Source organism: Ascoidea rubescens, assembly GCF_001661345.1.
Source record: "Ascoidea rubescens DSM 1968 unplaced genomic scaffold ASCRUscaffold_2, whole genome shotgun sequence".
NCBI classification, from domain to species: domain Eukaryota; kingdom Fungi; phylum Ascomycota; class Saccharomycetes; order Ascoideales; family Ascoideaceae; genus Ascoidea; species Ascoidea rubescens.
Window position 1 is genome coordinate 530321 of NW_017962914.1, and position 14209 is coordinate 544529.

Below are 14209 nucleotides of genomic sequence, written 5' to 3' on the forward strand. Positions count from 1 at the left end.
GTGGAGTGAGGAATGAGAAATAATATAGTAAGAAGTAAATAACCAGGATGCTGATTCGCACCAGTGAAAATTCATCCAACAAAAGAAAGTCCTTTTGTTTTATAACTTGAGCTGAGTAATTTTTATCTGTTTACGGACAATTTCTAATTCTCACCTAAAATTGACACAAAATTACTAATGCTGGATGACTAATGCCGGATCATCACGGACAAATGCGGTTTTCCTGATGCAAAATCCGGGTCACTAACGGAACACCAACCGGTGGTGAAAAAAGCGTTCGTAATCCGCATCTTCCCCAGACCCCATCTCTTTGGAGCCAGAACCAGAATCACCAGAATCACCAGAACCAGCAGGATTTTCTTTGAGTTTTGCACTGAAATCAGTGACTTTTTGAAGCATCTCTTCATTAGTGAGCGGTTTGGACTGCTGTTTAAGATATTTCTCCCTTTCTAATTCTACTAGTGTTTTCCTCAATTTTTTCTTGCTTTTCTTTGCTTTCCCTTTATCGTTTTTATCATCTAAAATAGATGTTGAGTCTGTACTAGCTTCCACTATTTCATTATTATTTTCAATGTTAATACTCTCGGCATTGTCATTATCTTTTCTACTTTCATTTTTTAGGGTAATATTCTCATCAGCAACAATAAGTTCGCTATTCTTTCTGTTGTCATTTTCAGTCTTGATTTTTTCTTCAATTAATTGTTTCACACTCAATTTTTTTTTTGATAATGTTTTATCATTCAATGTTTCATGAGCAGATTTCATTTTAAACTTGTCCTTCATTTTATTCTCTTTTTTATTAATTCCAATAGCCAATTCATCATCATTTTCGTTTTCATTTTCGATATCATAAGTTATCTTGATTTTGGATTTCAACTTAATTTTTTTCTTTCTCTGACTAGTATTATTACTATTGTTATTGCCCATAGTTTTTCGTTTTTTAATATTGTTCTCCAAGCTACCAAAATATGGCTGAATTATATTAACTTTTTTAATTTTGGTTGGATATATTGGTGTTTCATTATCCTCTCTCAATTCAGACTCACTAATTTTAACTAAATTATATATGCTTTCTCCTTCAATTTTGCCAATGAGAATATTTTTATTACTGAACTTACTCAATGCATCTAATGTTATAAAAAATTTACAATTATTTTTATTGTTATCATCTCCATCAGTAAAATAATTCCTCCCATACATCCCAATTAACCCTCTTCTATTGAATTTCAACCGAGAATGAAACTCGTTATAAGTTTTATTCTTGTTCTCATTATTCTTCAGATTATCATTCAATTCGACTAGTATATTCTTATAAATCTTATTGAATTGCAAATTGTCAAATCTTCCATTCAAACAATCCTCAAGAAAGCTCTGGCAATTGATCGGTGTCTCCTTAGCCCATAGTTCTATCTCTAGCAGCCCTCTACTGGTCTCTATTACCACCTTGGCTGTTGTTGGAGGCTCATTCATGGCTTTTTTTCTTCACATATTTGTGCTTCCTGTGCTGCTTTTGTTAAATGAAAAAAAAAAAACATTGCAATTTCCTCACAAAAAAACGCACAGTTGTGTATTTAGTTGATAGAGAAGTGAGTTTAACGCCTGACTCAGCATAAATGCTAAATGCAATATCTTTATTCCGCGCACTCCTTCATTCGATTTTCAACCAACCAGCTTCCCCGAAAATAATCAATATATTCCATACAACTCAATTTATCAGCTGTGGAATAACCTCACTATTAGAGAGCACCTAGCAGTTCAGTTGTTTGTTTCTAATTTCCTGGGTCTAAAAATCGAGTTGCTCTTCATTTGCAAAATGTTTAAACAATCCACCTTTCTGCAGTTGAAGACCTTGTCTTCCTTAAATAACTTGAACACTTCAAGGTCGTTATATACTAGTGTCTTGAAAAGTGATATTAATATTACAAAAAATGGTAAAACTAATATTTCAGTAGGTCAAGGAGGCAGATCCTCTAGAACTGGTTACACTGCTACAGTTTTTGGTGCTTCTGGGTTCTTGGGACGTTATGTAACTTCAAAATTAGCAAGACATGGTACTATAACCATTGTTCCATTTAGAGATCAAATGAAATCAAGATTCTTAAAAGTCACTGGTGATTTAGGTGTTGTTAATTTGGTTGAGTTTGATTTAAGAAATATTAAATCAATTGAGGATTCCATAAAACATTCCGATATTGTATTTAATTGTATCGGTGCTGACTATCACACCAAGAATTTTTCAATGGCTGATATTAATATTGAAGCAGCAAGAAGAATTGCTAAAATTACAAAAGATTATGAGGTTCCAAGGCTTGTCCATGTTTCCTCATACAATGCTGACCCAGACTCATCATCTGTTTTTTATGCCACCAAGGGTATTGGAGAAGCTGCTGTTAGAGAAGAATATCCTAATGCTACAATTGTCAGACCTAGTCCAATGTTTGGTAGAGAGGATAAAATATTAAGACACTGGGGTAACAAAGCAACCATATTTAATTTCAATTCAAACAAAACGAAAATTTATCCAACCCATGTTCTTGATGTCGCGAAGGCGTTGGAACTTATTGGTTTTGATGATTCTACAGAGGGTCAATTGTATGAGCTATATGGCAATACTGAATATTCATTGGATGAAATCAGAAAGATTATTGAACCATTCACTAAACAAAAATATATAAATATTGATATACCAAAACCAATAGCATTGTTAATGACCAATTATCTTCAATATATTTATTGGAAAACTACCAACCCTGACCAAGTTGAAAGAGCTTATATTGATCAGATAATCGATTTCAGAGATCCAAACATAAAGACTTATAACGATCTAGGTATTGTTCCTGATACATTAACAGACCATGTTCTTAAATACACCAAACAATTTAGAACATACTTACATAGCCATGATTTACCACCAAGTGAGAAGGAATTGAAAAATTTGAGAAAATATGCTCATGTTATTGAAAATTAATTTTAAATTTATTTTTAAGCTTGATCTTTATTTTAATGATTATAATTTTATATTCTTAAATACATTACAATTAAATATAATTAAATATAATTAATTTTGTTTTTTTTATAATCTATATTCTATTTTTATTTCTACATATTTGTTATTGCTTTAATTCTACTTTTATATTATTACCCATAGAAAATATTTTATTTAATGACTTGTTTAAGAATTTAGTGAATAATTAATTATTGATTAATTATAATACAATTTTAGAAAAAGAAAAAAAAAATTGATAAAAAAGAGATTATTTAAAAAGAGAGCTTATAAAAGATATGATAAGGTGAAATTTGAGAAAAAATCAATTTTAATTTATAATCGATAAATGAATGAGTAATTTATTTTTTTGTTCCAAAGTAATTTGACAATCAAGTTCAAAGATAATTTTTGATTACTTGCTTATAATAATCAAAACTAATTTACATAAACCTATGACATTCAACCAATTGTAATTAAAAAAGTAAACGAATTAATTCTAATATTCCACCGCCAACAACTAAGAAAACTATCAAAATCAACCAAGGTTTTGATAATGGAAATTCTTTTTTGGCTTTTGGTCTTGGTTTACCCATTTTTTTTTCCTGTTCTTTGTAAAATTTAGCGTTTGCTAACCTTTGTCTAGGTGTTTGAGGAACTGGTTTAGCCTATAAACTCAACAGTGCAAAATTAAGAATTAAATGTTAGAATTCATCATCGATTGGGGATATTGATATATTGAGCTAGCGTTATTCCAAAATCTGGAAAATGGAAATTGAAAACCGAAAAATCGACAAATAAACATACCATTGCAACAATTATTAAGCGTAAATTTAGTGTAATGAATAAATCAACAAGAATCGGATTTCTAGTAATGAAAATAGTGATTCTGAGATAGTTCTAGTATTTAGTGATGGTTGTAGTTCTCCCAGCTTTCATTATTATAAATAGATCTTCCACATCATCTCAAATCAAACTAAAGACGTGGTAAAAACCAGTCCAAAACTGGAATCGGAGCTTCATCCTCAAAAAATAAATTTGTATGCCCAAGCCCATATAACCTACGTATACCTGTAATGCCAGAACTGGTTCAGCCGTTATTGTAGAAACGCTACTGTCTGATATTATAAACACTCATGACCTGGAGTTAATCCTGCAACAGGTCTCTAATCTCATAATAACACAGTCATCCGCGCTGTAATCCGTGCTACAGTGCACCGACTGAGTTACCCGTATGGCATGCGCAGGTTCACACAAAGCCGCCGGCCAATATGTCTTAAAAACGCAGACTGTGTCATGATACATTATTGTGCATTAATTGGTGCGTGGTTACGTATTTGTCTTTTGCTGCCGGCGACCCAACGCCCGTCTATTGTTCAAACTGACTACGGTCCCAACGCACGATTCGTAGTTCAGAGGCTGTTGTTTGTGGGAAAGTCTTCTCTGATGACCCAATCATAGCACTTTCGCTATCACTGAGAGCAGCTTTTGCTTGTGTTGGGTCTTCTTTGGCTCTGGAATAGGCTGCTGCTTTGTTTGCTGCTTTGTGTGAAAAAGAGCTGCTCAGCTTGGAGATTTGGTTTAGGTGCAAGAGGAAAGGGAATTTGCTGTTGTACATTGGGTTGGTCAAACTTTGTAATCGTATATACAGTGGAAAACAAAAGAAGGTTTTGCAGTTAATCAGGTTTATGTAAAATGCCAACTTTTTTTATGGCTTTATTCTTGTCGCTATATCATTTCATCATTTTATCAGTTTTTTCTGTCTCAGAGCCCTCCAACTTTCTTCAAAAATGGATTTTACACTTTCCTCTAAATGCTGAGGTTATATTTATCAAATGGTGCTATTTCTCTCAAATGATCATAAAGGCTAAACTATTTTTTTTCATATATAATAAAAAAGAGCCCTTTTTCATTTATCTTTTTGGCTCTTCTGTCATTTTACAGTAGCTATTAATCAGCACTTAAAATTTAATACCTAATTATTAATTCCTAATTCCTATTACTTCTATATTTCCCTATACTCCTATACCTCTAGTACTTTATGATGAAAACTGATAAAAATGATCATACATATTTTGATTCAATACCTTTATCTGGAAACTTGAATAAGAAAAAGGCTTTCGATAACAATAGTAATAATCATAAGTATAAAAGATACAGTATTTCTTTGAAAACTCAACTTAAACTAGCTGTACTATTTGCTTTATTTGTTATATGTGCTTCTCTTGTGCTTTTAAAAGATTCTTATGAACCGAATACAATTAATTTAAATTACAATGATTCTAAAAACTCAATAAACCAAAATGCTCTTTCATTCATAAACTCAACTTCAATATCAAATAGCAATACCAATCATATTAATAATAAAAGCATCAACAACAACAATAATAATAATAATAATAATAATAACAATGAGACTAATTCAAACTTATCAAAAGATGACTATTCAAATATTTTGAAAGTCTTCGAAGAATCAAGATATGATTTATTTAAACCTTCAAAAGTGAACGCCACTTTAGTAACTCTTGCCAGAAATTCTGATTTATGGACTTTAGTAGATACAATACGATCCGTTGAAGATCGTTTCAATAGTAAATTTCACTATGATTGGATTTTTCTTAATAATGAAGGCTTCACTCAAGAGTTTATTGATACAACTTCATCGTTAATTTCAGGTACTGTTAAATATGGCACAATCCCCAAGGAACAATGGTCCTACCCACCAAATATCGATTTAAAAAAAGCTGAAAGGTCAAGACAATTATTGGCTAATCAAGCCATAATCTACGGTAATTCAGAATCATATAGACATATGTGTAGATACCAATCAGGTTTTCTTTGGAAACATCATTTGTTAAACAGTTATGACTACTATTGGAGGATTGACTCTGATGTGATGTATCATTGCGATATCAATTATGATGTATTCAAATTTATGAAAGATAACAATAAGACCTATGGTTTCACTATATCATTATTTGAAACTCCTGGTACTGTTCCAACTTTATGGAGAACAGTTAAAAGATTTCTTAAAAAACATAAAAATGAAAATTTACTTCATCCAAATAATTTCATGGATTTTGTTTCAAACAGTAAGGGAAATGGCTACAACTACTGTCATTTTTGGTCCAATTTTGAGATTGCAGATTTGAATTTCTTTAGAAGTGAAACATACCAAAAGTTTTTCAATTACTTAGATGAAGAAGGTGGTTTCTTTTACGAACGATGGGGTGACGCTCCAATTCATTCAATCGCCATAAGTCTATTTGAAGATAAGGATAAAATCCATTACTTTGATGATATTGGCTACACTCATGATGACTTCTCAAACTGTCCATTTGATAGTGATTTCAGAAGAAAAAATCATTGCTCTTGCAATCCCAAAAAGGATTTCACCTGGAAAGGTGCTAGTTGCACTGACAGATATTTTGATGTTAAAGGATTAACAAGACCGGAAGGTTGGGAAGCTTATACTTGAGTACACCAATAACATATATATATATATTTGTTTTTTTTCTGGTTTTTTTTTCTTCTTTTTATGCTCTGCTTTTTTGTGTTTTCTTCTTCTCTATATTCTTTTTCCTGACTCTTGTTTGTTTCTTGTTTGGTTTTTGTTTTCATGGCACTTTGACTTGTGGTTCTCAATCAAAAACTTCTGTTATTTCTGCTCTTTTCTAGATATCTGTATTTAATCTTTTGCTCTGAAAATCGCTATTAGACAAATGAATTGTGAATCCCATTGGCTGATTGGCTGCAGTGGATACAAAAAAATCAAATTGCCCGATATGCACTATTCTGCTTTCCCACATGGAGATAAGCCTTTTTCTGTCTGGCTGCAGCAATCCAGAACACCGACGTACTCTTCAAGAAGACGAAATCTCTCTTTTGGAGTTCGAAACATCTGACAGACATTGAGCCATTTCTCCTTCTTTCACACAGCAGTCCAGGAAATGCCTGTTGATGAAGACCTCTTATACTGCTTCTCCTGTAGATTGGCCCAGGCACTTTTTTGCTTCAGCATCTGGTGCTGCCTGACCAAACTCTCCAAAACCTGATGTTACTTGGAAAACAACATCCACTTACCTAAGCAATCCCACAACAAAACAACAACCCATCTTCAGCCTTAAGCAAAACCAACAACATCGCTCGGAATAGATGGAAGAAATTCAGAATATAGCAAATACCATATAATACAGCAGCCTGAAATACAAAATACTATCTCGCAATATATTTGACAACAGGATTCAAATGACCTGTCACTAAGAGTTGAGCAATTCGTCAATCTACTATGCAGAATTTTGTAACGTTTGTTTTTTCAAGACTAAAAAAACTAAGTAGGGAGTTGAGGCTCTTTCTAACCGTTTTTGTCGCCATAATATTCGTATCCTTGATTTTATTGTCCTTGAATTACAGCGATCAAAAGGAGACTAGTCTTATTCCACCTAAAAAATATATCAAAAATCTACAAAAAAATCACCAACCAATAGCTGGTAAACATGATTATCAAGATTTTTTCAAGGAATTTGAAGATGCTGAATATGATTTAATCAAAAGCACTAAAGCAAATGCAACTTTTGTTACTTTAGCCAGAAACAGTGATGTTTGGGGGATGGTCAAGTCCATTAGGTCAGTCGAAGATCGATTCAACAGAAAATTCCATTATGATTGGGTGTTTCTTAATGACGAAGAATTTTCAGAAGAATTTATTGATGCAACTACAGCTGTCTGTAGCGGAAAAACTAAATATGGTGTTATACCCGTTGAACAATGGTCTTTTCCATCTTTTATTAATACTGAAAAAGTTGATAAAAATAGAGCAAGGTTGAAAAAATTGGGCATAATCTATGGAGATTCAATATCATATAGACACATGTGTAGGTATGAATCAGGTTTTTTTTGGAGACATCCATTGGTAAACGAATATGAATGGTACTGGAGAGTTGAACCAGACATATCCTTTCATTGTGATATCAATTATGATTTGTTCAAGTATATGGAAATCAACAATCAAACATATGGATTTGCTATATCATTAAAAGAATTTCACAAGACAATTCCATCTTTATGGAAACATACCAAATTATTTTTAAAAAAGAATCCAGATTATTTGCACCAAAACAATCTTATGGACTTTCTTTCAGAAGATAACGGTCATACCTATAATTTATGTCATTTTTGGTCAAATTTCGAAATTGGAAATCTAAATTTCTTTAGAAGTCAAAAGTATCGAGAATATTTTGATCACTTGGATAAAACTGGGGGATTTTTTTATGAAAGATGGGGAGATGCTCCCATTCATTCAATGGCTGTGAGTTTATTTGAAGATAAAGAGAAGATTCATTTTTTTGACGATATTGGCTACACACACGATATATTTACAAGTTGTCCAATTAGCAAGAAATTCCGGAAAGATAACCATTGTGCTTGTAATCCCAATGATGATTTTGCCTGGAGGAGTTATAGTTGCACAGGGAGATATTTTGATGTCAAAGGACTTAAAAAGCCTGATGGTTGGGAGGATTATACATAAAAGAAAAGCAGTAAAGCAATTATTTTATTATTTTACTTTTTTACTTTTCCAATATTTTACTTTTTTACTTTTTTAATATTTTACTTTTTTATTATTTGATCTTTTTTTTTTTCTTTTAATTATATTGTAATTATAGTCTAAAAAGAACACTACGTTATGATAGTAATACTAAGTAAATTTCTAAAAAAATCAAAATATGAAAGTGGCTTTGGCTCCACATAGCTAAAAATATTTCATTCCTAAGACGAGTGTGTTTGAAATGGAAAGGAGAAGGTAAATATAAGAGTCTGAATGGAAAGCTATGAAGAACAAATTAAGATCCCACAGAGAAAAATTGCTTAAAAGTATAAAAGAGTTTAGAAAAATGCAAATTGAAATGGAAATTTTGGAAAAATCAGCAGAAAAACTGAAGAAAACGAAATAAAGTTGGTCTATTTTAGGTGGATTTTTCAACGTGTGGATTTTTTATTCACATTGAAAGTAAGACAAAGATAGCAGATGAGTGAAATTTGATGATGAATTGTATGAAATGCAAACTAGATAATTATAGGCTTAATAGGGCTTAATAGAGATAATTGTAGTTGCCAGTGAGATTATTATTATATCTATTTTATTTTAATAGTTTCGATTTACATTTTGATTATCTTCTTATATTACAATATATTATATTGTTTTTTGTTTTTTTTCACTCGTCGGGTCCTTTTCTGGGATTAAATAAGGGAGAATTGGTTTTCAATGCTTGATATCTGGAATAAATAGAGATAGCATACAAATAAGATATATAACTAAAATGAGGTTATTGATTAATAATTATCGATTTAAAATAATTGCATTAATTTTATTTGGACTACTTTTATTGATTGGTTTCAACTTAACAAGTCTCCATTCGTTGGATAATTACGATTTAGTTAATCTTAGCATAAACAGGTTCAAAAATCTTACAGATAATGAGATAATTTTAAAGTTACTAGATTTTGATATTGGTAGTGAGAAAGATGATGAGAATGTGATCCAGAATGACAATGAAGACGATAAACGAATTTTGTTGAACAAGACTCAATACGAAGAAATATTTAAACAAGTAGAGACCAAGCAATATAATATGGTAGCAAAAAGCAAAGCAAAGGCCACATTTGTTACTTTGGCGAGAAATAGTGAGTTATGGGGATTAGTGAATTCGATTAGATCAGTTGAAGATCGATTTAATAGAAAATTTCACTATGATTGGGTTTTTCTTAATGATGATGATTTCAGTGAAGAGTTTATTGAGACTACAAAATCATTGTGTAGTGGGAAAGTCAAGTATGGGAAAATTCCAAAAGAACAATGGTCATACCCAGATTTTATTGATATCAAGAAAGCAGATAAAGCAAGATCAAGATTGAAGGAACTAGGAGTAATATATGGAGATTCGGAGTCTTATAGACACATGTGTAGGTTTGAATCAGGGTTCTTCTGGAGACATCCATTGTTAGATGAATATGACTGGTACTGGAGAGTTGAACCAGATATCAANTCAGGGTTCTTCTGGAGACATCCATTGTTAGATGAATATGACTGGTACTGGAGAGTTGAACCAGATATCAAATTTTACTGTGATATCGACTACGACGTGTTTAAATTTATGGAGGATAATAATAAAGTCTATGGGTTTACTATATCGTTAATGGAGTATCAAAGAACCATACCATCATTATGGAGGGCTACAAAGGGATTTATTCGACAGCATCCTCAGTATTTGCACAAGAATAATTTTTTGAAATTTATATCCGACAATAAGGGCAAAACATACAATCTCTGTCATTTTTGGTCAAATTTTGAGATTGCCAGTTTGAATTTCTTTAGAAGTGACAAATATCGCGAATACTTTGAATATTTGGATAAAACTGGGGGATTCTTTTACGAGAGATGGGGAGACGCGCCAATTCACTCGATTGCTGTCAGTTTGTTCGAGGATAGAGAGAAGATTCATCATTTTGGAGACTTGGGATACACCCACGATGTGTTCACGAGCTGTCCCATCGACAAAGAGTTTCGAAAGAAGCAGCGCTGTTCGTGCAACCCTCAGGATGACTTTGACTGGACAGTGGGCAGTTGTACCTGGCGATATTTCGAGCTCAACAGGTTGAAGAAGCCCGAAGGATGGCAGAACTACAAGGACTGGTGATGCTATATATATATTTATACACATTTATATAAATTAGTGTTTATTAAAAGATATTCAATGTGATAGAGATTGGAAGTACCGGTTCCATGGATTTCCGTGGATTTCCATGCTTTGTCGAACAATCTTGGCGACCACTTTGGTTGGACAGTCGTTAGAGGCGGCGACTTAGCGGACTGACTAGGTTTTGTTTTTCTGTTTTTTTCTGTTATTTTTGCTTTTTTTCGGGTGTTCGCTGTTGTTTCTCTGTTCGACTGTGGCCAGCACTAAGAAAGCTATTTATAAAATGAGACTAGCGTGGAAAAAAGGTGAAAACAGTTTTGCACGTCTGTTTCATTTCTGGTTGCTAGCACTTCGATCTCTGAGGAGCAGACGATGAACCAGATCCATTCGTATTACAGCAGAATGTCGAAGAGAGTGCTATTGAACCAGAGGTTCAAGATAACCATCTTGGTGGTGGTGTTGTTGGTCTCATCCCTCTCGATTTACTATTACAATGGGGATCTTGGGCAGCAGCCAAGTGGACAAGATGGTGGTTTGAAAATATTGTCCCATGGGGGTGCTGATGGATTTAGCGATGGCAATAAGGATGGGTATGATGAATTGCAGAACAACCATGATACCAGTTATTTTAATGACGATAAGGCTGCCAGTGACAATAATAATAATGATAATAATAGTAATAATAATGATAATAATCATATTAGTCTTGATACGTTGGACCAGAATCTAAGGGATAAATTAAACAAGAATTTCAATGAAAAGCAGCTATCATTAACCAAGAGTGAATATCAAGAGCTAGTCAAAGCATTTGAAGAAAATCAGTACAGGATATTTAAGAAATCTAAAGCCAATGCTACATTTGTAACATTGGCAAGAAACAGCGATATTTGGGGGATAGTTGATGCAATTCGATCAGTTGAAGATCGATTCAATAAAAAGTTTCATTACGACTGGATTTTCCTTAATGATGAAGAGTTTTCGCAGGACTTTATTGATGCAACGTCAGCAATTGTTTCGGGAAAGACCAAGTATGGAAAGATTCCCAAAGAACAATGGTCTTATCCGGATTTTCTTGATGTTGAGAAAGCAGACAAAGCGAGAGAGGAAATGAAAGAAAAAGGTATAATATATGGAGATTCAGTGTCCTATAGACACATGTGTAGGTTTGAATCAGGGTTCTCTGGAGACATCCATTGTTAGATGAATATGACTGGTACTGGAGAGTTGAACCAGATATCAAATTTTACTGTGATATCGACTACGATTTATTCAAGTTTATGGAGCTCACTAACCAAACATACGCATTCACCATATCAATTTATGAATTTGAAGCTACAATTCCAACATTGTGGCAGACTACAAAGGATTTTCTTAAGGAACATCCAGATTATTTACACGAGAACAATCTTATGAGTTTCCTATCTGACAATGGAGGAGAGAAATACAATTTATGTCATTTCTGGTCGAATTTTGAGATTGCCAGTTTGAATTTCTTTAGAAGCCAAAAATATCGAGAGTATTTTGATTATTTGGATAAAACCGGGGGATTCTTTTACGAGAGATGGGGAGACGCGCCAATTCACTCGATTGCTGTCAGTTTGTTTGAAGACCGTAACAAAATCCACTTTTTCGACGACATTGGATACAACCATGGAGTCTACCACAGCTGTCCTCTCAACACTGAGTTTCGAAAGAAACACCACTGTTCGTGCAACCCAGATAACGACTTCACCTGGAGAGGTTACAGCTGCACCACCAAATACTTTGATGTTCAAGGTCTTACCAAACCAGCAGAATGGAAGGACTACACTTAGCGTGCTTGTAGCTGCACGAATACATGTTTTTGCATACTGTTTGACACAAGAAGTCTACTTTTGCTTAGCGTTCGCTATTCGGCGTCATGAGATAGACCGCAAAAGCAAAGCACGTGCTTGTGGTACAACTTCAACCCTTGTGAGATACTGAGATGAGAAGCAACAGATGCCGTTGTTTCGACCACACGTGTTGTATCCGACAGCACCGCAGCCAGAAGAAAGCTTGTTTTTCCAGCAAAACCGGTGCACCAACCCAGCAACTGTGCAAGAAAGGTCCGGGCACAGCAGCGCAAACAGAGCTCGGCTTTGCTTTCCGGGAAGGTGCCGACAAGTTGCGCAAGTTATAGAGTGAGCACAGAATCCGCGCAACTTAGAACGGACAGGCAGGGGCGGCCGAGTCAGAGCTGCGCGTGCTGCGCGTGCTGCGTGTGCTTCTTCTGCTTCTTCAAAAGCTGGGTCTTGTGCTGGTGTGGCAGTGGTGTTTGTCTCCTTTCCAGCTGCTTTTGCCTGGCATTGTTTGCTGCTCTGCCAATTGCTCGTCTTTCTCTCTTTGCTGCTTTTCCTTTTTTCGCTGTTTCGCTGTTCGCTTTTTCTTTTCATTTTTCATCCTCTTCCACTTTCACTTTCCTCCCCCTTAATTCGTCCAACTCATCCTCACCAACTTTTGCCCACTCTAGCTAATTTCATAATCTTCCAATCTTATTGACCTTAAACACTTCAATTAGATAAACTGCTAATTTTAAATCCACTGAAATCCAGTTTATTATTGCAAAGAAGAACTGATCTACAAATCAAGAACAAATAGACAGCAAATTTAAAAAAGAAATAAAGAAATAAAGAAATAAAGAAGAAAAACAAAAAAAAACAAAAAAAAACAACAATCTAACCAACAGCATTATAACATTATCATTAAAAACAAAAACAATTATTGAAAAAATAACAAAAAAAAACTAAAAAGAACCAAATAAGAACTAAAAAAACAGATTCTTCATTTATCTTTCTATTCAATCCTTTTGTATTCTATTAATAATTTCTTTCTTTCTTTCTTATTTTCTAATCTCTGGTTTCTAACTAATCATTAATTATTAATTCTTCGTTTTCTATTCTTATTTCTCTACTCATTCTAATTCTCTAATTCCTTATTACATTTATTATACTCGTTATTATTCACTTGTCTATCTACTATCTATCTGTTTAATTATATTTATTGAGCTTGTTTTTATTTTTTTTTTTTTCTTAGAAAATTTTTTTTTAATTAAAAAAAAATGAGTAATCTCTCTCAATCTCAAGATTCAATTAATAATAGTAACAACAACATCACTAATATTAACGCTCTCAATAACAATAACCTAACTCCTAATTCAAATTTACATAAAATTTCAATTTCAAAATCTCCAATTAGACCAGTCTCTCCCTCTTTGATTCAAACTCCAAATCAATTCAATTCTAATGATATTCAATTAAATTCTTTTTCCTCCTCAAATAACATCAATAATACAACCTCTAATCAAACTCAAAACCAAAATCAAATTCCAAACACAAACAACACTAACAACACTAATAACAACACCACTACTAATACAAATATCTCGCCTCAACTAGGAAGTTTCAGATCAAGAACTAGAGCTGGCACTTTACCTTCAAGATTCTATCCCCTAGATTCTTTATCTACCAACAACTCATCCTCTTCCTCTCTATTACTACCTCCTAACCAA

General features: G+C 33.3%; 6 protein-coding genes across 6 annotated transcripts; 5 read left to right on the top strand and 1 right to left on the bottom strand.

Moving 5' to 3' along the window:
* Positions 1-91: 91 nt before the first annotated feature.
* On the bottom strand, positions 92-1510 carry ASCRUDRAFT_124669 (cyclophilin-like protein). Its single transcript, XM_020188929.1, has one exon. The coding sequence runs from the start codon at positions 1468-1470 to the stop codon at positions 244-246; it is 1227 nt and encodes a 408-aa protein (XP_020049148.1). The 5' UTR covers positions 1471-1510; the 3' UTR covers positions 92-243.
* A 303-nt stretch (positions 1511-1813) lies between these two features.
* Positions 1814-2968, top strand: ASCRUDRAFT_54550 (complex I NDUFA9 subunit family protein; the record flags this gene model as incomplete). The annotated part of the gene is made up of 1 exon (XM_020191148.1): positions 1814-2968. The coding sequence occupies one exon, from the start codon at positions 1814-1816 to the stop codon at positions 2966-2968; it is 1155 nt and encodes a 384-aa protein (XP_020049149.1).
* Positions 2969-4813: 1845 nt separating this feature from the next.
* On the top strand, positions 4814-6583 carry ASCRUDRAFT_124770 (glycosyltransferase family 15 protein). Its single transcript, XM_020188931.1, has one exon. It carries the CDS (start codon positions 5025-5027, stop codon positions 6459-6461), a length of 1437 nt encoding a protein of 478 aa, XP_020049150.1. The 5' UTR covers positions 4814-5024; the 3' UTR covers positions 6462-6583.
* A 688-nt stretch (positions 6584-7271) lies between these two features.
* ASCRUDRAFT_31212 (glycosyltransferase family 15 protein) lies at positions 7272-8513 on the top strand (the record flags this gene model as incomplete). The annotated part of the gene is made up of 1 exon (XM_020190253.1): positions 7272-8513. One exon carries the CDS (start codon positions 7272-7274, stop codon positions 8511-8513), a length of 1242 nt encoding a protein of 413 aa, XP_020049151.1.
* Positions 8514-9043: 530 nt separating this feature from the next.
* Positions 9044-10799, top strand: ASCRUDRAFT_74301 (glycosyltransferase family 15 protein). The gene is made up of 2 exons (XM_020192631.1): positions 9044-10021; positions 10094-10799. Exons 1-2 carry the CDS (start codon positions 9304-9306, stop codon positions 10678-10680), a joined length of 1305 nt encoding a protein of 434 aa, XP_020049152.1. The 5' UTR covers positions 9044-9303; the 3' UTR covers positions 10681-10799.
* A 204-nt stretch (positions 10800-11003) lies between these two features.
* On the top strand, positions 11004-12884 carry ASCRUDRAFT_74302 (glycosyltransferase family 15 protein). Its single transcript, XM_020192632.1, has 2 exons — positions 11004-11855; positions 11903-12884. The coding sequence occupies exons 1-2, from the start codon at positions 11083-11085 to the stop codon at positions 12492-12494; spliced, it is 1365 nt and encodes a 454-aa protein (XP_020049153.1). The 5' UTR covers positions 11004-11082; the 3' UTR covers positions 12495-12884.
* The last annotated feature ends 1325 nt before the right edge of the window (positions 12885-14209 follow it).